Source organism: Microplitis mediator, chromosome 2, assembly GCF_029852145.1.
Source record: "Microplitis mediator isolate UGA2020A chromosome 2, iyMicMedi2.1, whole genome shotgun sequence".
In the NCBI taxonomy this organism is placed as follows: Eukaryota; Metazoa; Arthropoda; class Insecta; order Hymenoptera; family Braconidae; genus Microplitis; species Microplitis mediator.
In genome coordinates this window covers 7,122,287-7,145,129 of record NC_079970.1, presented here as the reverse complement: position 1 = coordinate 7,145,129, position 22,843 = coordinate 7,122,287, and the positions used below count along the sequence as shown (strand labels likewise).

Here is a 22,843-nt window from a genome sequence, read left to right as displayed (position 1 = left end):
GCCCAGTATTTTTGTAACTAATAGAGATAATAAATTTTAATAAATAATCTTTTCATAAATTCAATTATTTTTTATTTTTTTACTGTAAAGAATTTGTAAAGTCATCGCGGTGTGAATCTGAAGTGAACGCGGGGTGATTATTTTTTACACAGAAAAAAAGAATTTTTTGGCGGAAGAAAAATTTTTTCTTACTCTCTAGATATGAATTAGTAAAAATAAGTGAATATTCACTAACTCCAAGTGCAAACCGAACCACTAATTTCAAAAATTGGTTCGGTTGGCACTCAGAATTAGTGAATATTCACTTATTTTACTTATTCATGTTTAGAGAGTATAAAATGAAAACAAAAATTTTTCTTAGGATTAGAAAAAATTTATTGGAGTAAGAAATTTTTTCTCGTTCTAAAAAAATTTTTGTTTCCTATTTGTAAAGCAAAAAATTTCGTAGAGCAAGTAAAAAAGTTTTCTTGGACCGAGTTAAAATTTTTTGCGCCAAGGAATCCTTTTTTTCTGTGTTCGAATTTCGATTCGCGAAGTTGAAAATACTAACTTCTTACTAAATATTTGTGAGCTAAGTCCTCAAAAGTAGAAGCATGAACAAGATTTCAATTCCAAAACTCGACAAGTTCAAAAATATTCTCTCAAAATAAATTAGCAAAATTCACTAGCAAATAGTGAATATTCATTAATTTTTTCCGCCTAAAAATCCTTTTTTACTGTGTACAGATAACTAAAATCATTGTTCACTTGATCACAAATGTATGGTTTACTTGACTTACACACTAGATTGGTATCAATTATATAAAAGTAATAAGTAACAACATTGATAAATAACTGATAAATATTTAATATTACCAATAATTATTACTTTATGTTTAACGATACTTAAATTTTTATGCTTTTCAATGAAATACTTATAGTAAATAAAATTTTATATAAATTCACTTAATTTTTTTCTCAGTATACTCACTCCCTTTCGGAATGAAATTTATTCCGAAAGGGAGTTTTAGAAAATATTAATTATAATAAAACTCCGCAGAATGAACTCGTAGTAAAAATTAATCAATTTTTTATTCAAATAATTATATTTTTCATAAAAAAGTTATTTATATCAAATATAAATATATTTAAATTTTAAAAATCCAGGAGCGAATGCGGATTGAAATAAAATCCGCGTCACTCTGAAATCACTCCACTGAAAAAAACCTACTTATTTATCCCGTATGCAGAGAGTTTTTTTCAAGCTCCGGAACTCCTGAAGTAACGGAGTAAATCCGGACGAAAATAAAATCCGCAATCACTCCCTATTTTTTACAAGGGTACACTGTAAAAAATTCGCGGAGTGAATGCGGAGTAAATGAATTTTTAATTATTCCCTCCCCTCGGAGTGAAATTTACTCCGCAGGGGAGTTTTCGCGAAGTAGATAAATTTTTATTAATTTAATTCCCCCGGAGTGAAATTCACTCCGGAGGGGGGTTTTGGAAATATTATTAATGAAAAATAACTCCACTAAATAAAGTCGAAGTAAAAACTCGCGTATTACATTGCTGATCAACTGATACGCGCACACACACGCACACACATATTCGGACACACACACGCAATCGCGCACTCGCACACCTTCGCACATACACGAACCCACGTGCACACACATTCGCACACACCCGAATAGACACACTCTCATTCGCACACACAAACGAAAACACGCGAACTCGCACACGCACTCGCACATACACACTTTTTAACAGTTCAATATAAATTAATTTCAATGTTAAAACTCCGGAGCGGAGTGAATTGGGAGTGAAATAAAATCCGCGTCACTCCGAGATCACTCCGCTAAACAAAAACTCCCAATTAACTCCGCATGCGAAGCGATTTTTTTTAAAACTCCGGAACTCCAAGTGGCGGAGTGAATGCGGAGTGAATTCGGATTTAATTTCAATCCGAATTCACTCCGGATTTTTTACAGTGTAGGTATAAGTTTATACTTATAGGTTTTAATCATTTTATCAAGGATGAATGATAGATAATTTATGAAGACTATACTTCTAGTATGAGTTTTAATATAGCTTTATTGAACATCTTAAATCTCCGCCCAGTTAGCGATGCAGTTGGCTTAAAAGATGTCAACTGCATAAAGACTGCATCCAATAGTTATGCTTCCATTTGTTTCAAGGCGGTACGTTTTTATTATATTTTTTTTTTTTATCATCTTCTCTATGACTAAGACATAATATTACATGAAATATCGTCTTAAAAAGCGCAATAATTATCATAAAATAATACTTGATGTAGATAAAAAAATTAATTTTAAGTTTAAATTAATATAATTGTTTTATCAAAGATCAAAGTGATGAAAGAATAAAATTTTTTTTGTTAAAAGTAAAGTAAGCGATAAGAAATAAAAATAAAATGATAACTAATAATGACGTTAATGCGATGATGCGTATTAAACTTCGAGGAAATAACAAAAATATGTCATATACATATGTATATATACGGAAGTCAATTATTTTAATTGTTTTTCGAACATTTTAAGATAACGATGACCTTAAAATATGTCTATATGAATTGTGTACAATGACATAGAAACAATAGCTGTTGTTTAATACATTTATATATGTTAGATTGTATTTAGATATTTTTAGAATTTATACGGTAACGGAAATAAAAATTGTAAGTATACCTAGTAAAAAATGTACACTGTAAAAAATTTGCGGAGTGAATGCAGATTAAATCCGGAGCAAATGTGAAGCGGATGCATCCTATGCAGTCTTGACTATTTATTTATTTGATCTCTTCGGAGTGAAATTTATTCCTGAAAGGAAATTATTTTAATATTAAAACACTGTTTTTTCAGCGGAGAGATCTAGATTTCATTTAAATCCGCATTTACTCCGATTTAAACTCCGAATTTTCTCCGTCTCCGGAGTGAATTTTTTTAAAACTCCGGAACTTCGATGAGTGAATTCGGATTCAAATAAAATCTGTAATCAATCAAAATTCACTCCCATTTGTTCCAGTGTATCGTCAATCGATAAATAAAGTGCGTGTTAAGTATTAATATTTTTTCATACTCTCTTAAAATAAACCAGTGAAATTCCACTGATTCAACCAGTGAATTTCACTGGTTGAATCAGTGAATGTCGCGCTCACTGGTTTCAACCAGTGAACTAAAAATATGTAAGCGCGCGAGTACAGCAGCATTCTGTACATGAGTATATTTAAGCCTTTTATTGTATCAATAAGTAAATAATATTTATTTATTATCTTTATGTAATATTTCATCTAACTTTTATATAACAATCATAATTATATGACACAATTTTTACAGCCCTGGCGGTTTTGAATCACTCTGGAAACAGCCTGGAAACACCCTGGGAGTGGAAACACGGTGGAATCCCGGTGGATCCAGGGTGGTTACACGGTGGGTTTGTGCCATTTTACCACCGTGTATTTTACCCATGCACAAATTTGCACACACGCACACAAACACCTGCACACACGCACACATTTGCACACACACACACACACACACACACACACCCACACCCACACCCACACACACACACACACACACACACACACACACACACACACACACACACACACACACACACACACACACACACACACACACACACACACACACACACACACACACACACACACACACACACATTGTTTAGCAGTTTCATATAAATTTATTTAAGTATTAAAACTCCGGACCGGAGTGAATTGGGGGTGAAATAAAATCCGCGTCACTCCGAGATCACTCCGCTAAAAAAAAACTCCCAATTAACTCTGCATGCGGAGTGATTTTTTTTAAACTCCGGAACTCCGAGTGGTGGAGTGAATCTGGAGTGAATTCGGATTTTATTTCACTCCCAATTCACTCCGGATTTTTTACAGTGTGACAAAACTTGAACTCATTTTTAAAAAAAAAATTATTTTTTTGTTCAATTATAGAGAACTTTTCCAGTTCCAAATTTAAAAAACATTTTTAATGCTGCTGCTATCAGAACTCAACAGCAAACAGTTCATATTGAAAACAAATTAAATTTTTATAATTCCTAATAAATATTATTTATTTTATTACTAAATAATTTATAATTAAATATAATTGTTATTAAGACTCTTTTAGTTCACTTTGTTTTTAAATAAACTGGAGAATCAGTGAAATTTCACTGGTTCATTTTAAGAGAGATAAATTTACCACTTCGTCATTATCCCAACTAGAAATTTTTAAGTGAGACCTATTGAGACCTTATTGGGTTGCCTTATAGGGACCCTACATGGGGACGTCAAGCTAAGACTTATTGAGCAGTCCCAGCTGGGCCCCAACAAGGAAATCCCACCTCGGCTTCGCCTCGGGTAACAATTACATGAGATCTGAGACATTTCTTACTTTACTGCCCTAGGTGTGTACTATACTATTTATTTTTTGCTGCCAAAATGGGGTACTCCTTAAAAAAAGTGAAAAACTTTTTTTTATTTTAACGTCGGGTTTTCTCACTTAAGTCCCACACAGAACCCAATGGAAAATATTGACGATAATTTTTTATTTTTACACTGGGATTTCCTACTTAGGCCCCACTTAGGACCCGGTTGGGAAATACTGACCATGAATTATTTTATTTTGGTTTGGGATTTCCTGATAAGGATTTACCTATTGGAAATGCCCCATTGGGGCCCAATGAGGTCCAGATGCGTACGCTGGGCGATCCCAAAGTAATTTCTAGTCGGGTATCTGGTTCTATCAGTTTTAATAAATTTATTTTTTAACACAAAAAAGTGGTATTTGATGAAAAATTAACATTTTTCAAATGTTACTATCAAATTAACTCTTAATATTTCAACATTTACTTGTATTGCGTTTCAAATTCATGTGTGTAACTTTTTTCAGACATCGACGCACGTGAAAATAATATATAAATAAATGCAAATTCGTTGTTTTTACAAGCGATTTGTGTCAATTTTGACGAAAAATTTTTCACTGTGTATTCAATTAAATTTAAAAAGCTGCATGATTTAGTTTATAAATATCAGAATAAATAAATGAATGCCAGAATATCGATGTTATAATGATGACTTACTGCATGCTTTGTTACCAATTTTCTAGTTTCACTGCACTGTATGTTATATATAAAGATCTAAAAGTCACGTAAATTGTGAAGACTATATGGATTTTAAACGATCATATACTTGAAGTAAAGCGCAAAATACGAACTTGCAGACCTCCTCTTTCGTCACTACCCCTTACATTTAGATCGTAAAACAGTTTCATAGTAGCTTTTTGGTAGCTAAAGAGACCTGTTTCGTTTGCCTATACGTCTCTACTTTAACGCATTAAAATATTTGAGAGAATCAACACTAAAACTAAACATAGATTTTATTTAAGTTTAAAACCCAATGCACCAGTTATTTATGTAGAATTATAAAAATTTTTCGGCTTCGCCTCGGCCAACAATTACATGTGATCTGAGACATTTCTTACTTTACTGCCCTAGGTGTGTAATATACTATTATGTTGTTTTAAATATATATATATATATATATATATATATATATATATATATTAGGGTGCTTCGTTTCCGGCGAAAGTATTTTTTTCGATGCTCATCAAGCAAAATATTGTTTTTTATGCTGAAACAAAAATTCCTGCCAAGTTTGAGCTCTTAATTACAATTTCAAGTACATTCCATTTGATTTCAAAGATTTCCCATTTAAAATACATGTAAATTAAATTACTTTTTTTTTAACTTTCTAATACTCAGCTGCATTTTATGATATCGACGCGGTTTTGGTCGCAAATTGTAGGGCATTTGGTGTTCTTCAAAAGTGCCCGTAGTTACTTAGCTGTAATTCCAGCTGTTTTACTAGTGTCCGTTGCGGAAGTTATTTTTTCTATGAAATTGACCTTTATTGACTTGCGGAACGTAAACCAATGAAAGTACACTAAAAATGCTGATGGAGATTTTATAGGAAATTTGATTCCCTTCAAAAAAAGTTCTATGAGTCAAGTCGCTAAAGTCCATAGTTTCCGAGTTATAGTAATTTTAATAATTTGAAAAATATAATATCAATTATAATAGTTTTTTTTTATATTTTATTTTTCAAATTATTAAAATTACTATAATCCGGAAACTATGGACTTAAGCGACTTGACTGATAGGACTTTTTTTGAAGGGAATAAAATTTCCTATAAAATCTCCATCAGCATTTTTAGTATACTTTCATTGGTTTACGTTCTGCAAGCCAATAAAGGTCAATTTCATAGGAAAATTGAGTTCCACAACGGACACAAGTAAAACAGCTGGAATTACAGCTAAGTAACTATGGGCACTTTTGAAGAACACCAAATGCCCTACAATTTGCGACCAAAACCGCGTCGATATCATAAAATGCAGCTGAGTAATAGAAAGTTAAAAAAAAAGTAATTTAATTTACATGTATTTTAAATGGGAAATCTTTGAAATCAAATGGAATGTACTTGAAATTGTAATTAAGAGCTCAAACTTGGCAGGAATTTTTGTTGCAGCATAAAAAACAATATTTTGCTTGATGAGCAACGAAAAAAATACTTTCGCCGGAAACGAAGCACCCTAATATATATATAAATTTCGTTTTTTATTGTCTCCGAGACGATTTTTTTATGAAACATTTTATAATATAAAATTTAAGCAATAAAAATTTTATGGTTATTTATTTATTTTATTTATTTAATTGATAAGAAGTCGGAAAAACCATTTTTTTTTCTTCTATTATCAGAAACGTCTAGACACAAGTATTTACGAAAGCTTATTAAAGCCGGTAAGGAGTTTGTCTCATAGACAAATTATCTTGGGCCGCCATACCAAATAAGGTATTGAGAAGGATAATGTGACACTTAACTACCCGTGATGTAAAAGGATTCCTTGAAACGATTTCGAGATATTGATGAGTTTCTTTTGCTTTACAACAACCATATGGACAATTATAAATAACTTTATTTTCTTTTAAACATCGAAATTTGGAAAACAATCGACCATTGTCCGTCACAATGTCACTAATAATCACAGGTCGATGCCACTAACTTTAAGATTTTTATACACTATCAAATTAATCAGTAGATAAAAAAATGTTCAGAACTTAAATTTGAAATTAATTTTATTTTTTGAAAGCTTGAAAACAATCCAATACAATCATTCATTAATAACTAAATTAATATTAATATAAATTACTTAAATAATGCTGTTAAGCAGGAAAGTATGTGTCCATGTTCACACATACGGGAACATATACTTGCAGCCTTCCACACTTTCGTATTATGGGGAAGAAGAATTATGATAGTAAGGGATTGGGCAGGATAAGGAAGGAACCTCCTCAACGAAAAGTTTATAAATAAATTGAGAAAAATATGGATAGTACGAACTGGGAATTGAACCGAAGCCATGTCGGTTACGCGCCAAGTGCTCAAAATTGAAGAATCAATTCTCTGAAAAATTTATTTATTAGCTTTTAAGACGAAATAAAATAATAACCAAATTTTAGTAGATTTCTTAGGGTCCATTTTGCCCCAAATTAAAATTTTTTATTTTTAGAGCATATTGATTACGAATACATGGAAAAAGACTAGAAAAAGTAAGAGGGGTGAAAAAAATTCAAATATTAACACTTTTTTTGGGAGGCCCATTTTGCTCCAAGTTTAAAGATTTTTAATTGTCAATAGGCGCGGCGTATTGAGACCAAATATATGGTAAGAAGCTGGAAAGAAGTGAAACAAATAAGAACAACTGACTATACATGCCCGTTTTTATTAAAGGGCCCATTTTGCCCCTCCCTCCCCTATATAAATTAGAAAATTATAATAATACAAAATATGTAGTAACAGCTGATATCAGCAAAATAGTAAGCAACTGGGAGCTATGACTTGATGCACTATTGTAATGATCATCTTTCGGATCCATTGTTCCAGCAAACGAAATCCTTTGAGCATTGCTATCGTCAGGGCTACGAGTTCCAAGCAGTACTTCTTCGGGTTCCTTCGTAGTCGTATCTTCTGATTTTTTTTGTGAAGTCGGAGGGTTGGTTCCAGATGCTTGAGTCGTATCGTCTGATTTTTCTGATGAAGTCGGGGGCTTGGTTCCAGATGCTTGAGTCGTACCTTCTGGTTTTTCTGTTGAAGTCGGAGGCTTGGTTCCAGGTGCTTGATTCGTATCTTTTGGTTTTTCTTGTGAAGTCGCAGGGTTGTTGGTTCCAGGTGCTTGTTTCACATCACTTGTTTCTACAAATACCCCTGGAAAATAAATATATTTTTTTTTTAATTCATGACGATAATTTGGCTTAGAAAATATTGAAGACTTTGAACTTTGATCTATTACTTTAATATTTCAATTACATTTTATGTATCATTCATACTTAAGTAAAATTCAAATTAAATAATAATAAGTCGCAGAATTTAGGTTTCTCTATAAGTAGAGAGTAGTCATTTTATATAAGTTTCAAAAAAATAAACACAAAAATTACCGAAAAATTTTTCTAGGACTGACATTACTTTAGAGTGTTCTCTAGAGAACACGTGAAACGTTTTCATATATACACTGTAAAAAATTTTGAGTCCGTGATGGTGTTAATAATTTGGTGTTAAAGTTTTCAAAACCGCCGGTGTGAAAGTTACACAACGCGATTACTTCGACACCAGGTATTTAATTTTTATTTAAAAATAATCTACATCAACAATAATAATAATAATAATATACTACTGTTGCAACTTATATACTATTTATTAATTTTTAATTACAGATTATATTATCAGACAATGTTTGAGCGAATAACACCCAACGGTGTGTAAGAAAAGCCTCATACCGTGTCAAAAGTACACCGCTTGATATTTCACACTGAAAATATTTAACACCGTCAATTCACACCGAACTGACCGTAAAAAGTCCTAGGGATCATTGTCACACCGAAAATTTTTTACGGTATAAATAATTCTTTGCTAATTCAGATTTTTTATGCTTAATACATTATAAGGTAAAAGTCCCTATACCCGCTCACTTTTTATTGGAGTAAGATTAAATCACTCAATATAAATGTTTAGTAAAATGAAAAACCAAATTTTTGTTTATAGTTTTAAGTATTAATTAATTAATGTAACGGGACCTAAGTCCACCTCCGCTGACCGGAGGCCGTTTTCTCACCCTTTTGGACATACACGCGCTGCGTTAAACCCTATCCTCTACCATAATATTATAAAAGCGAAATGTGAGCATAAGCTCACATTAGCGTACCCATTAGACATGCAGTGCATGTGGGTGCCTCACCACCAGCCACCACGAGTCCAACCTCACTTGGGTCCATCACTCCTCCCGTCTCAGGAAATAAAGAGACTCTGGTCGAAGTGGGGCTTGAAATGGGCCCCCGATGGCACCAATTCCCTGTATTGGTCGACAGGTTGCAGCATTCTAGTGGTGAGACGCAACTTCTCATCCCCATACGAGGTCACTTCCACTTATTGTCACTCAGATCTGAGACAGCAATTATAGACCTTGCTCTAAGTCACCTCCGAGTGACAGTTTTAAGTATGAGAATAAAATTTTAGTTTGAAGAATATAATGTTGATAATTAATTATTGTTAATTTTTAAAATAAGGTCCTTGAGTGTACCCATAGTCGCTCACTATAAGTTGTGATGTACCATTACTCGATCAACACATGGCCATATAGTCGCTCAAAAAACTATGATAAGTTTATTGATTTGGAAAATAATTTGTAAATTATATTACTTTATTCTTTCATAATATAAAATTTCATGAATTTTAAAAATATATTTAATAAGATATAGTTATAACAATTCTTAAAAAATTCGACGAAACTTAAATTTAATCTAACGAATCAACGTTAAAGTAAAAAATGCCCAGCTAGGGAAACTTTTTAGTTAAAATTTTTTTTTTATAAAAATTTTGAAAAACGCGTTAAACAGTTAAAGTGAGCGACTAATGGTACTGAGCGGGTATAGGCGCTTTTACCTGAAATGATTTTTCATAGATTTTTCTATTGGATTTGTTGTCAAAACCGTAAATAAGACGATGTACTACACGCAGATAAATTTTTAGTAAATATTACCCAAAAAGTTTGATACTGTGAGGACTTATAGTAAATATCTTAATTTTTCCCAAGTACATTGTAAAATATACTACTCGATAGCATGTAAATGAAGTGCAATTTCTACTAACATTGTAAAAATTTAGTTGGCTAGATGTCCATTTAAATGTCGGAAACGGAATAAATGAATTAATAACACGCAATTTTGATCAATACACAGAAAAAAAATATTTCTTGGCACTAGAAATAGTTTGCATTATGAATTGAAGAGAAAAATTTTCTTAGGAATAGAAAAATTTTATTGGCATAAGAATTTTTTTCTCACCCCAAGAAAATTTGTTTTCAATTTATAATGCAAAAATTTTCTTGGGGTGAGTTATAATTTTTTGCGTCAAAAAATACTTTTTTTTCTGTGTAATAGCTGATTTACACATTTATATATAATACTAACGAGCAACCCACAGTCACTACGTGACTGCCCGAGTATTACTACCAAATTTGATTTGCGCGTTTATTAAGGTCTTAACAATTTACTTTCAGATGTTTTCATGAATTTGCAAACCAATCGATTACAAAAATTGTGTTAATTGTAGGATTTAAAAAAAAAATTTACACGACCTAATTTTTTTTTGTAAGTTGTCGATATAATTTTTTTTCCTAAAATATATCAACTACGATGAAAAATACAAAAAACTGATTACATTTCGTGGGTTTACCACAAGGCTGTTGTCTTTTATTGATACGAAAAAAATCCAGTATCTAATCTCAAAGTTTTTTAAAATTTTTATGCCCGTAATTTTATAAAATCATTGATTATTATCATAGAGACATGGCATGGACTAAATTTTTCTTATTTTCTCTTATTAATATAGATATTAGATGTATATTCAGTAATAGAATAAAGTATTAATTTATTTATTTAAAGAAAATAAATACGATCGACTTTTTTTGGCGCCTAATTTAAATGTATTGCGAACCCGATGAAAAAAGATTTTATACAACTGTATAAAATTGGATAGAAAAAATGGCCCGATCCAATTGTATACAATTCTATATAATCATATACAATTCTATACAAATTATATACAATTCTATATGGTTGCAATATATAGAATTGTATACAATTGGATCGGGCCATTTTTTCTATCCAATTTATATATAGTCTATATATAATTGATATATAATTTTATACAATTGTATAAAATCTTTTTTCATCGGGAATGACATAAATAACTTTGTTTCACTCAATACTTAGCAATAAAAAAGAGTTTAAAGTATGAAAAGGCACAAATTCAAGTAAAGACCTTTCTAATGATACCAAATTTAATAACATTAACTTATTTTATTATGTAGATATGACGGGAACAAAATTTTTCTTATTCTCTTAATAATATAGATTACAGCCTGAATTTGTAATGATGAATAAATCTTGTGTAATAATCGTCTATTGAATATTTTTAGGTGGATATAAAACACATTTTAAGCTTCACGTCAAAACATCCAGTATTTTTTTTTTTATAGTTTATCGAATTTAAAATTTTATTTCTACTTACTTTGATTAATACTAAGAATCACTAAAGTACTAAATAGCACTAATAATTTTGTATCTATCATCCTTAAAATCATTTAAACAATTACGTATATTATTAAATATGTTATATTCTTCCACTGCACTAAAGTGGACTACGTGGATTTTTTATTGATATCTTTTTATATACATTGCCATGATTAACACTAAATTACCGATAAAATTTCGATTCCATTAACGGTGGGATTTTTTTACATTAAGATCCATAAAATCAATTAATACCTTGACTTACTTTATCTTTTTACTAATAATTGATATTGTTCTAATTACATTCAAGTGTCGTAGGTAGAATTGGATCATCAAAATGCTTTTAGCTGTAAAAAAATGAGTCAAATGTTATACTTCTACATATATATATTAGTTTAAAAGTATTGAAAACCTATACTTGTATGAGAAAAAAATTAATTGCCCCTAAAACGGTAATTCTCCAAGCTCTTAGCACTTAGCACTCAAAATATAATGCATTATACCTATTAAATTCATTAATTCGATTAATTAATATCATTATCTGAAAAAAATTTTTATTCTCTATAAAAAAAAATTAATAACTAAATTTATTTTATTTCGAATTTTATTTATTAATTATTTATAAAATAAATAATATTTTACAGCTTCGCATTTTACGAATTTTCACATAATTCACAGACTGTAAAAAATTTTCAGTGAACCCGGAGTAAATCCGGAGTGAATGCAAGCGGATGACGATTTATTTGTTTAATCCCCTCGGAGTGAAATTTATTTCAAAGGGAGTTTGTTTTAATAGTAAAACTCTGAATCGGAGTGGATGCGGATTTAAATAAAACCAAATCATTCCAATGAAAAGACAAACTCCCTATTTATTACGTATGCGGAATAACTTTTTTAACAACTCCGAGACTCCGATTGACGGATTGAAGTCAACTGATCCCAACAATTTTATACCACAAGTGATCCCTACAAATTGATCCCACCGACATCTGATCTCATCTACAATTAAGGGGGAAAGAGGTTTGAGATACAAAACAAAAAAGCATATTTTTGTGATTTTTTTTTAGAGGACCTTCTTTTTTAAAATTCTTAAAATTTGTGACATTATTAAGCATCATTCCAAGAACATTCTGCGAAATTTTCATAAAAAAGTATTGAAAAATAAGGCAATGGTAGTGGGGAGATCCGAGTCACCTTAAAAAAAAAGTCTCCATGTCGTAGGCAGGATAACTCATGACTTTCACCTGAAATCAAAAAACGAAAAGATTTCTTTTTGTACATAAGTTTATCTTGGATTTGAACGAAAGTTTTTTTTTTTCAAATACTACTTATTTCTTAATTAAACAAGAGGAACAATTTTTAGCAAAAATCAGAGTTTTTTGATTGCATTACCATAAATTCAAAAATGAATATTTTGCACGACTCTTAATGCGAAGCATTAGAGTGTGCTTTACGATCGAAAAATTCAGTTTGCCTCTTTTTCGCTAATGTTTTTAGTGTTTTACTCTTGTTAGTCTACGGAGCTTAACCAAGTTACACATCAACGAATAGAGAATTTAATAAGGTATAATTTTATTACTTATAAAGACGAATTTGATGTATCGAAAAACTGAAAAAACATCAAAATGTAAAAAAAATTTCTCGTCAAGCAGTAAAAAGTGTCCGTAACCCGTAAACACAAACCCGTAAAAACTCGAGAAAAAAGCCATTATTTGGATCATTTTATTTTTTTTAAAGATTATTTTAGGGATGAAGAAGAAGTCTGTCATAAATGGCCATCAAATTCGGCCCCGTTTAATTATAATTAATAAAAAGAACATAACTACTTTATATATCTATATATGTTTTTTACATATACTTTCGTTACACCAGTCACGCCTGCGCGAAAAAATACATCTGACTATCTGTCGAAGCAAAATTTAAATTTCTAGTGTAATAAAAAGGAAAAAAAATTGTCCTTGAAACTTTTATCATTCATTTTTATTTTTTTTCGCCAAACTTTTGTTTATTCCTTCGTTCAAATCCAAGATAAACTTATGTACTAAAAAAATCTTTTTGGATTTTTGATTTCAAATGAACCAGTCATGAGTTATCCTGCCTACCGCATAGACTTTTTTTTTTTAAGGTGACTCAGCTCTCCCCACTACCACTGGTTTATTTTTCAATATTTTTTTATGAAAATTTAGCAGAATATTCTTGGAATTATGCTTAATAATGTCACAAATTCTAAGAATTTTAATAAAGAAGTTACTCTGAAAAAAAAAATCACAAAAATATGCTCTTTTTTTATCTCAAACCCCTTTCCCCGCTTAATAATCAATTGATTTTCTCAAAAACTAAATTAACTTTTTATATTTATAAGAGTGAATTTTAATTACTCATATCATAGTAATTAATGGTTATTATATAGAAGTGGGGCTCCCCTGTTTTTTGGCTATAAAAAATCGAAAAATGAAGATATCCGAGAATTTTTTTTTTTCTATTTTGTTCTACTCTTCGGCGGATTTATGGTAATTAATAATAATTATTAATTAATTAGTTAGGAATTACTAATTAATTAATAAGGAATTATTTTATGAAATTGTCTGAGGGATCAGTTGTCTGTGTGATCACTTGTTGGGAATCAGTTGTCATGGAACCTCAAGTGACGGAGTGAATTTGTATTTAAATAAAATCCGTAATCACTCGGAATTTACTCCCGATTTTTTCCACTGTAAATGATATTTTTGATCTATAATTGTATTTTAAAAAAAAAAAATATTAATCGTAAGAAATAAGAGTACTTGTTAAAATATTACATTATTATCGTTATTTTTATTATTATTTCATTTTTTTTTAAATAAATAATGTTCAAATGAAATTTACATTAACAATAAATTGTACGCAAACATTTTGTTGTTGTTCAATAATGCAGGAAAATTCAAAAAATTCTTTGGTAGACAAACTTTATAAACCTGAATAGTGTTGGAAGTATATTGACAAGTAATTATAACATTAATTGATGTGAACGAAAAAAAAAAAATATATATATATGTATATATATTTTTTATAAACTTTTGTACTGAAATAATTGATTGTTTTAATTTGTAAATATGTAAATTGCATCTTAATGTTAATATTATTTATTTACAAATATTTCTACCGATGGCCTCATTTATATTTATTAAGTTTAAATTTTATATCTATACTCAGTTGAACATTGGTACAGACTTTATTTAATTTATATTGACAATAAAGTGATTATGACAGTAAAACTTATAAATACATATGAAGCAATAAAATATCTTATCAAGGTATTTCTCGGTTTAAAAACTAACAATTACAGACAACTGACAAATAAAATTTTTTTTATTATTAACTGTATTATTTTTTAACTAAAATTTTTAAAAATCTAAATCATTTTAAAAAAATATATACTTTTAATAAACATTAATTAAAGTTAATTTTTTTTTCTCTGTTATTAATAGGGGAGAGTGGGCAAAATGGGCTTATACTTAGTTTGAATATAAGCCTTATTTTCTTGAGGAGTCCATTTTATCCCACTCTTCCTACCTTTAATTTTTTATTTTTTAGTAAAAAAAATTTTATTGCAAACTAATTTTAGTTTTTATTAATTAAATAAGCAAAAAAATTTATGGTATTTAATGGGCCACCATTGAATAAATTTTGTTCTTAATAATTTATATATAGATATTTATGTATATATTAGATTGATTAAAAAAAATCGGCTATTTTTTTTTACAAAAATTATATGGAAAATATTGTTCGAGATGACGAAAAAAAAATAATGTTAAAGTTTGAGCTCTTAATTAATATTAAAATTAACCGCGTTATCGCAATCATCGATTTTCCATTTAAATAACATGGGAAAATTTTTTTGAAAGTTTAAATTTTATCAATGATCAGCGAATCAGTGCATCGGAAAAATTGATAGACATTTTTGTTGGAAATTGAACGCTGTACAACAAAAGTCTCTTATCATTTTTCGATATATTTAATTTTTCAAAAATTATTCGAGGTCAAAGTTGAATCCACAGTAAATTTTAATATTATTTAACTTTTCCGACGAAACTATCAGACTTATCGTAAAATGTCATAGGACTTTTTTTGTACATTATTTCATTTCCTACAACTTATTTTCTACAAAGTTTTCTAAATTCCGAAATCTCTTTAGTTATTTGCATTCAAATGTCTAATTGTTCTAAGCAATCGTATTCTGTCCGATTTTAATTATTTACTTGTAAATGCAAAGAACTAAAGACCTTTCGAAAATTTCGGAAACTTGATGAGAGATTATTTATAGGAAATGAAATGATCTACAAAAATTGTCTTATAATATTTTAAGATAAATCTGATAGTTTCGCTGAAAAAGTCAAATAATACTAAAACTTTACTATGAATTCAACTTTGACCTTGAATAACTTTTGAAAAATTTAATTTATCGAAAAATCATTAGAGACCTCTATTGTAGAGCGTTCAATTTTCAACAAAAATGTCTATCAATTTTTCCGATACACTGATTTACTGATCAGTGATAAAATTCCAAACTTCCAAAAAAATTTTTCTCATGTTATTTAAATAGGAAATCGAAAATTGCGATGACGCGGTTAATTTGGAAATTAAGAGCTCAAAATTAAACTTTTTTTTTTTTCGTCATCTCAAACAATATTTTCCGTATAATTTCTACAAAAAAATAGTCGATTTTTTTGAATCAGTCTAATATATGTATATATATATTCACAATAAAATTAAAACTTCATGAATGTTAGTAAATTAATGTTTCGTTATCTACTTCACAACGCGTAAATATCAATTTCATTAAATTTATAACTGCAGCAACTTTAAGTAACCCTTCTTAAACATTTTCGTAATATTTAAATGAGTTATCTTGCACCACTCAATGGACTTAAGGTTATTTATTTAATTATGATTTGATATTTTAGTCACCAAATTTTGTTTCTTTTTAAAAACTTTTTTTTTCTAAGATACTTTATTACCTTAATAATTTTATTTACGTTTTTTTATATCACTCATTCCATCGCAATACTTCTTAGTACATATTTGACAGTATAAGCAAATGCAGCAAATCCTACAATAACTGCTAAATTTGTTAATGCGCTATGAATAGGACTTTGTTCTCTATTTAATTGATTACGAATTAATGAGGATACTTCAGATGTTGTAGATTGATGTCTTGTTTGCATCTCTCGTTCTTTTCGGCTTTCCAGTTCGCTGTTAATCTCCTAAACAAAATTTAATTATTTATACAGTCATATTCAACTAAATAAATAAAGTATATAAAACATATATGTAATAAAAATCTAAAGTTAATTACGAAATCTCATATATTTTCAAACAGGCGTAACTATTATTAATTATAAATCATAAATACAGATTAATGAAAAATTTCATTAAGCTCAGGGAGCTCGAAAACGTTATTAGTTGTAAACTTTTGAGCCCTGCGAGGTCAAAAAACGATTCAACCGAGTCGCTACTGCTTTACGGCAATCGAAAGAGCTTGAGATTTAGATTTGATCAAATCTTAAAACAAATCGGCCGAGGGATTCAGAATCATGCAACAAAAACTTAAAAAAAAAAAACATTTTTTTAACTTTTACTTTTCGTATAACTGGTAAACTACTCGACTGATCAACACCAAAATCTAATCAATTCTAAGTCTTAGTGAGGCCTTTCAATTGTCGTGCGTTCTAATCGGTTGATTCCTTCCAAAAAAACAGTCAAAGACGATTTTCGATAGTCTTTTTTCCGTCAATCACAAGATTCACAATTACTTAGTTAAACTCATAAATAAAATAATTTATAATTAAAGTGATTTCAAACTTAAATAGCCTTCAGTTTATCACTAAAGTATGCGAGAGCACGGCAGTGCCCAGCAGCTCCAACGACACTACCAGATAGTGTTATTATTAAAGAGTGTTTTTTAAGTTACATTTCTTCTTAATGCTCCCGGGTTAAAAAAATTTCGTTCATAATGAATTTAGATCTGAATTTCATAACGAAACTCAGATCGTGACGCAAATATAACTTTTATCATGAATTTGCCCCAACTTTTCGTCTAGTAAATCAGTATCAATTATAAAATTAATTTATTACGTCTTTGAATTGGACTTGGGATGACTTCGAGAGAAACTTGACTGAATTTTTACTGAATTAAACCTTTTATCAAATTTATCGGTTCAGAAATTACCAATAAACTTGTTCTATCAAGTACTTGAGTTACGTAAATCAGTTTCAATTGTAAAATTAATTTAGTGAATGAACTTCGGATCACTTGGATTTAAATTTTACTGAGTCATAATTTTGACGTGATTAAAGTTCTTGATACAAATTCATGATGAAAGTCATGTTTGTGTCATCATCTGAGTTTCGAGATGAAATTTATATCTAAATTCATTATGAACAATAATTTTTTTAACACGGGTTAAAACAATGTACTGACTTCAACGAAATAAACTTTATTTAAAAAAAAAAAAAAGATTCCTTCCAAAGATATCGTCGGGCAAAAAAAGTTTACACACTTATATACGGCCGGACGTCCATCCGGAAATAGCCAGAATGCCTAGGACTTCAAAACGTCAAGATCTGATGAAAACTCGATGTTCAAAAATCGGACCGAAACCAATAATTTCCATTTGTTTCGAAAATTTTCAATTGTCATAGCGGGAAATTAGAAAAAACTCAAAATAAATACTAATATTATCTAGTGTAATAAATAAAATAAAATATTTATAGTTACCGTAACTGTGTCCGGAAATAATTCACAAAACGTTTTGTCTTTTAGATTAAACTCTAAACTCTGATATGCCCATTGTTTTTTTTCCCAGTCGGATGTATTTATACTACCAAGAGTAGGACTTTTTTCAATCTATAACAATAAATTGTTTGTGTCTATAAATAATTTGTATAATTTTATATGAAAAATTTATTTCTTAATAATTATGTTATTTTTCAGATCCTGGTATATCATAAGAATGTTAGGATCGGTTGTGGTTAATTAATAACTACTATTACAAGACGCAACATTTCGCAATTTATTATCGCTTCTTCAGGCGATCTATAAAAAAGCAAAATGAGCAAAGCAATATAAAGAAATAGACGGAATTAATTACATCCATTACGGTATGTGGTATATGTCCATAAATGACATCAGATTTATATTGTTAATGCTAAAATTTATAAATTGTTATTTATAGATCACCTGAAGAAGCAACAATTAATTGCGAAACGTTGCGTCAAGTAATAGTAGTTATTAATTAACCACAACCGATCGTAACATCCTCTGAAACGGTACCGTCACTTATTATCCGAACACAAAATATCCGCGATAAAATATCCGAATACATTTTATCCGATAGACAAATTATCCCTGAACTAAATACTCGATAGATAAAATATCCCCGACAAAATATCTTATAATATAAATACTTTTAATTTAAATAGTACGGTACCCTTTTATCAGAAATGTTTAATAAATTTGCACATCAAATTTGAGTGTGTGATATTAAAAATAGATCAACACATATGCTTGAAATCGTACTGTGCCCTTTTTTCACAGATTTTAGGTGGGTATTATTTTGGAAATAGGTCAACACATATGCTTGGAATGGTACGGTACCCGTTTATCAAAAACCATTAATTATTTTTTCACTTAAAATATATTTTTCTGAATAAGATTTATCGACAGGATATTTTGTCATGAATTTTTTGTCTCTTGAACATTTAGTCTGGGGATATTTTGTCTATCGGATAATTTGTACTTGAATATTTTATCCACGAACTACAATTCGTGCTACCCTCTGAAACATTAACTTATTTCATAATAATATTATAATTTAAACCATTCGCGATTACAATTCATTGATCTGTTAAGTAAAAATTTTAATACCCAACAACGTTTCGGTTTTTATTATTTAAACTATTATCAGATCTGTAATATTTTTTCTATCAAAATATTTTCTCAATATTTAAATTATCAATTATTTTTTTTAGTTCGTGTCTTTGATAAGTTATGAATTATTGATTCTTAGGAAGAAGGACTTCTTATAAACATTGGAACTTAGTTTTAATTTCTGTTGAACGTTTCGTCGACTTTATTGCGACTTCCTCAGTAACTGCAGTAAATCAATACATAAAACAATAAAACACGTGTAGTAAATTTTATTGTTTTATGTATTTATTTACTGCAATTGCTGAGGAAGTCGCAATAAAGTCAATGCAACGTTCAACAGGAAGTAAAACTAAGTTCTAATGTTTAGAAGTCCTTCTTCTCAAGAATCGATAATTCATAATGTAAATTATGATATAACTGATTACACAATCACTAAGTTTAGAGTTTAAATTTTATGTCTTACGGGTAAACATAAAATTTTATAATAAAAAAAGTATTACAAACCTAAAATTTTTTTAAATAATCTAAGCAAAATCATTGTCATGTACTAAAATTTTTCCTTAATACATAATAATCAATAAGTTGTAATCATAAACGTTTGGGTTAAAATAAATTATAAATAATAATCATAATAACGTGTAAAAAAAATTAGAATTAAAAATAAATAAATGTTTAGATTTAAAATGAACGTACCATAAAACTTAAAAGACCCGTGAGAATAGTTGATACACTCCAAGCAGGATTCCACGTATCAGGGTGAAAGTCAGATATTGATAAGCACAATCGCGTATTGACTTTAAATCTACCGTTTGGTGTTGTCATATATATACTTGGTGGTTGAAATGGAAATTCACCAGGAAACACTAATTTACCATGATAATAACCACCTTCGTACGGTGTATTTTCTGGTCCTTTTACGACATAGTGCCTGAAATAATAATTATATTAACTATCAACACAAAAAAAAAAATATACTGAAGTTAGCAGACGTCTGATAATTTTTAAATTTTTTTCAAAACGATAAATTATAAAAAAAATATTTTTAAAATTTGCACTTATAGTTTTTTTAATTTTCTACATGTGCATATTTTTAGTTTTGCTTTTTTTTGTGAATGATTTGTTTAAAAAAATCCGAAAATTTTTAACTGTGTTCTAACTTCAAGATCATAAAAAAAATGGGTGTAAATGTGGCTGATAATTGTCAATTTCATAAATTTAAGAATAAGTGAATAAAAATTAGTAGAATGAAAATTTAAAAAAAGGTGTATTTATATAAAAAATCAGACCGCGCATTTTTTTTAAAACCATTACTTTAACATGGTGACCAGATTTTTTAAACTGAAATTTCTTGACTTTTTCATGTATTCCAGTAAAATAATTAAAAAATTCCTTGACCATATGCAGTAATATTGAATCATTGAAAATATTTATTTAATTCAAAATAAAACGGTATAAGTCAGTTTAATAAATAATCAATCATTGTCGTTAAATGAAACTTCATTTTATTATTTGTCAATGATCATGGGTTTTTTTTTATTTATTAAATGAATAATTTTTTATTCTTTATTTTAAATCTATGATTTTATATAACTTACTCTGTAATAAAATATAAATAAACCTTTCATTTTCACTAGAATAAATTTCATAAATAAGAACGTTTTATAGAATTTTAATAAAATATTAATCAAGTACGTGGATAATAAATATAGTGAAACTTATTAGCTCAATACTTATGTATACTTTAATGTTTTTGGTTTTTTAACTTGTCAATATGCATGTTAATGGTTTGAAGATCCTGACGATTGATTTCTACTAAGACTTTTTTTTTCTAACAGTCATTTTAATTCTGACTGCTTAATTTTTTCGCTATCGGAATCAATTTCTGCTGATTTTTTTTTCGACGGTATTCAAATCGCATTCGCGCCACGCCACTTTTTGAACAATTTTGACAGAAAAAAAAATTTATCGGATTTTTTCAGTAAAAAAAAGAAAGTAAAAATTTTTCCAGCTTTGAGACGAAATTCCCTAACTTTTCCCTGATTTTTGCAGTATATTTATAATTCCCTGACATTTCCAAGCTTTCCATAAATGTGGCCACCATGTTTAATTAATCAATTTATTTATTTAAAATTTATAAATCATCTCATGTATGCTTCATTAATTAAATAATAAACAATTTTTCATTTACCATTCGAGAATATTTGAAGGAACTGGTTCTGCAACAACATAAGGTACTGGATCTTTTTTTAACCGCAAATAATCTTGTTTTAATCTAGCAGTTGCACTATTAGTCTTTCTCGCCATTATGGTTATCTATTGATGACCTTAAAAATAAATCACAACAAATCACTACAATACGATCATTTAAATTTTACAACAATATTTCATTAATCATCATCTCAATTGATAAATTTTATTTCACTTCGTTACTATTATTATTATTATTATACACAAATGTCAATGTCAATATCAGTCATTGATAATTTTACTTCTACATGATAATTAATAATTTGAATAATAATAAAAAAAAAATAATAAGTAGGTAATAAAGTTTAAATAGTAATAATAATAAATATGTGAAATCAAATATAAACTGAGTAAATAAAAAATATTAAATATAAATTAACAGCACGAACTATCAAATTATTGTATTGTTAATATGAATATATAAATATATACTTACATAAAGTATAAATAGTAATTTATTTTTATATTATTTGTTAATAATATGATAATAATATTAAATAGTAATTAATTGGTGAAATACCATATATTTGACAGAACGTTTTCGTGCGACACACAAAACATATGACGATGAAATCGTTTTGACAAACACGTTCTGCCCTCTGTTATGTAATTATTCAATTAATTAATTATCGACGTATTTATTGTAAAAATTATGTTAAATAAATATTTTTATTATTAAATTAAAAACAGTTTATTGAATATGATAATTATTTTTTTTTTCATTTTTTAATAAAATAATTTTAAAAAATTATAAAATATTTATGATACTGAAGTTAGCCGACGTCTAATAGATTTTTTTTTTGAAACGACAAATTGAAACAAAAAAATATTATTTAAAAATTGCACCTATAGGTTTTTAAATTATCTACATGTGCATATTTTTAGTTTGTTTCTTTGTTTTAATTAAATTGTTGAAAAAAACAAAATTCGAAAATTGTTAATTGTCAGCTAACTTCAGAATCATGGGATGCAGCGTAGCGCATTTCGGAATGCACCCTTATTAATTATTCTTATTACTTGCGCGGTACATTTAAATATTTGAAAAA

At 28.7% G+C, this 22,843-nt stretch overlaps 2 protein-coding genes across 2 annotated transcripts; both read right to left on the bottom strand.

Annotated features, from left to right (window-relative positions):
- Positions 1 to 7,325: 7,325 nt before the first annotated feature.
- LOC130662916 (uncharacterized) lies at positions 7,326 to 16,465 on the bottom strand. Its single transcript, XM_057461887.1, has 2 exons — positions 11,640 to 16,465; positions 7,326 to 8,279 (listed from the first exon to the last, which is right to left on the bottom strand). The coding sequence occupies exons 1-2, from the start codon at positions 11,710 to 11,712 to the stop codon at positions 7,846 to 7,848; spliced, it is 507 nt and encodes a 168-aa protein (XP_057317870.1). The 5' UTR covers positions 11,713 to 16,465; the 3' UTR covers positions 7,326 to 7,845.
- A 144-nt stretch (positions 16,466 to 16,609) lies between these two features.
- On the bottom strand, positions 16,610 to 22,387 carry LOC130662915 (ubiquitin-conjugating enzyme E2 J2-like). The gene is made up of 5 exons (XM_057461886.1): positions 22,234 to 22,387; positions 21,739 to 21,874; positions 20,244 to 20,478; positions 18,399 to 18,527; positions 16,610 to 16,884 (listed from the first exon to the last, which is right to left on the bottom strand). Exons 2-5 carry the CDS (start codon positions 21,852 to 21,854, stop codon positions 16,672 to 16,674), a joined length of 693 nt encoding a protein of 230 aa, XP_057317869.1. The 5' UTR covers positions 21,855 to 21,874; positions 22,234 to 22,387; the 3' UTR covers positions 16,610 to 16,671.
- Between the last annotated feature and the right edge of the window lie 456 nt (positions 22,388 to 22,843).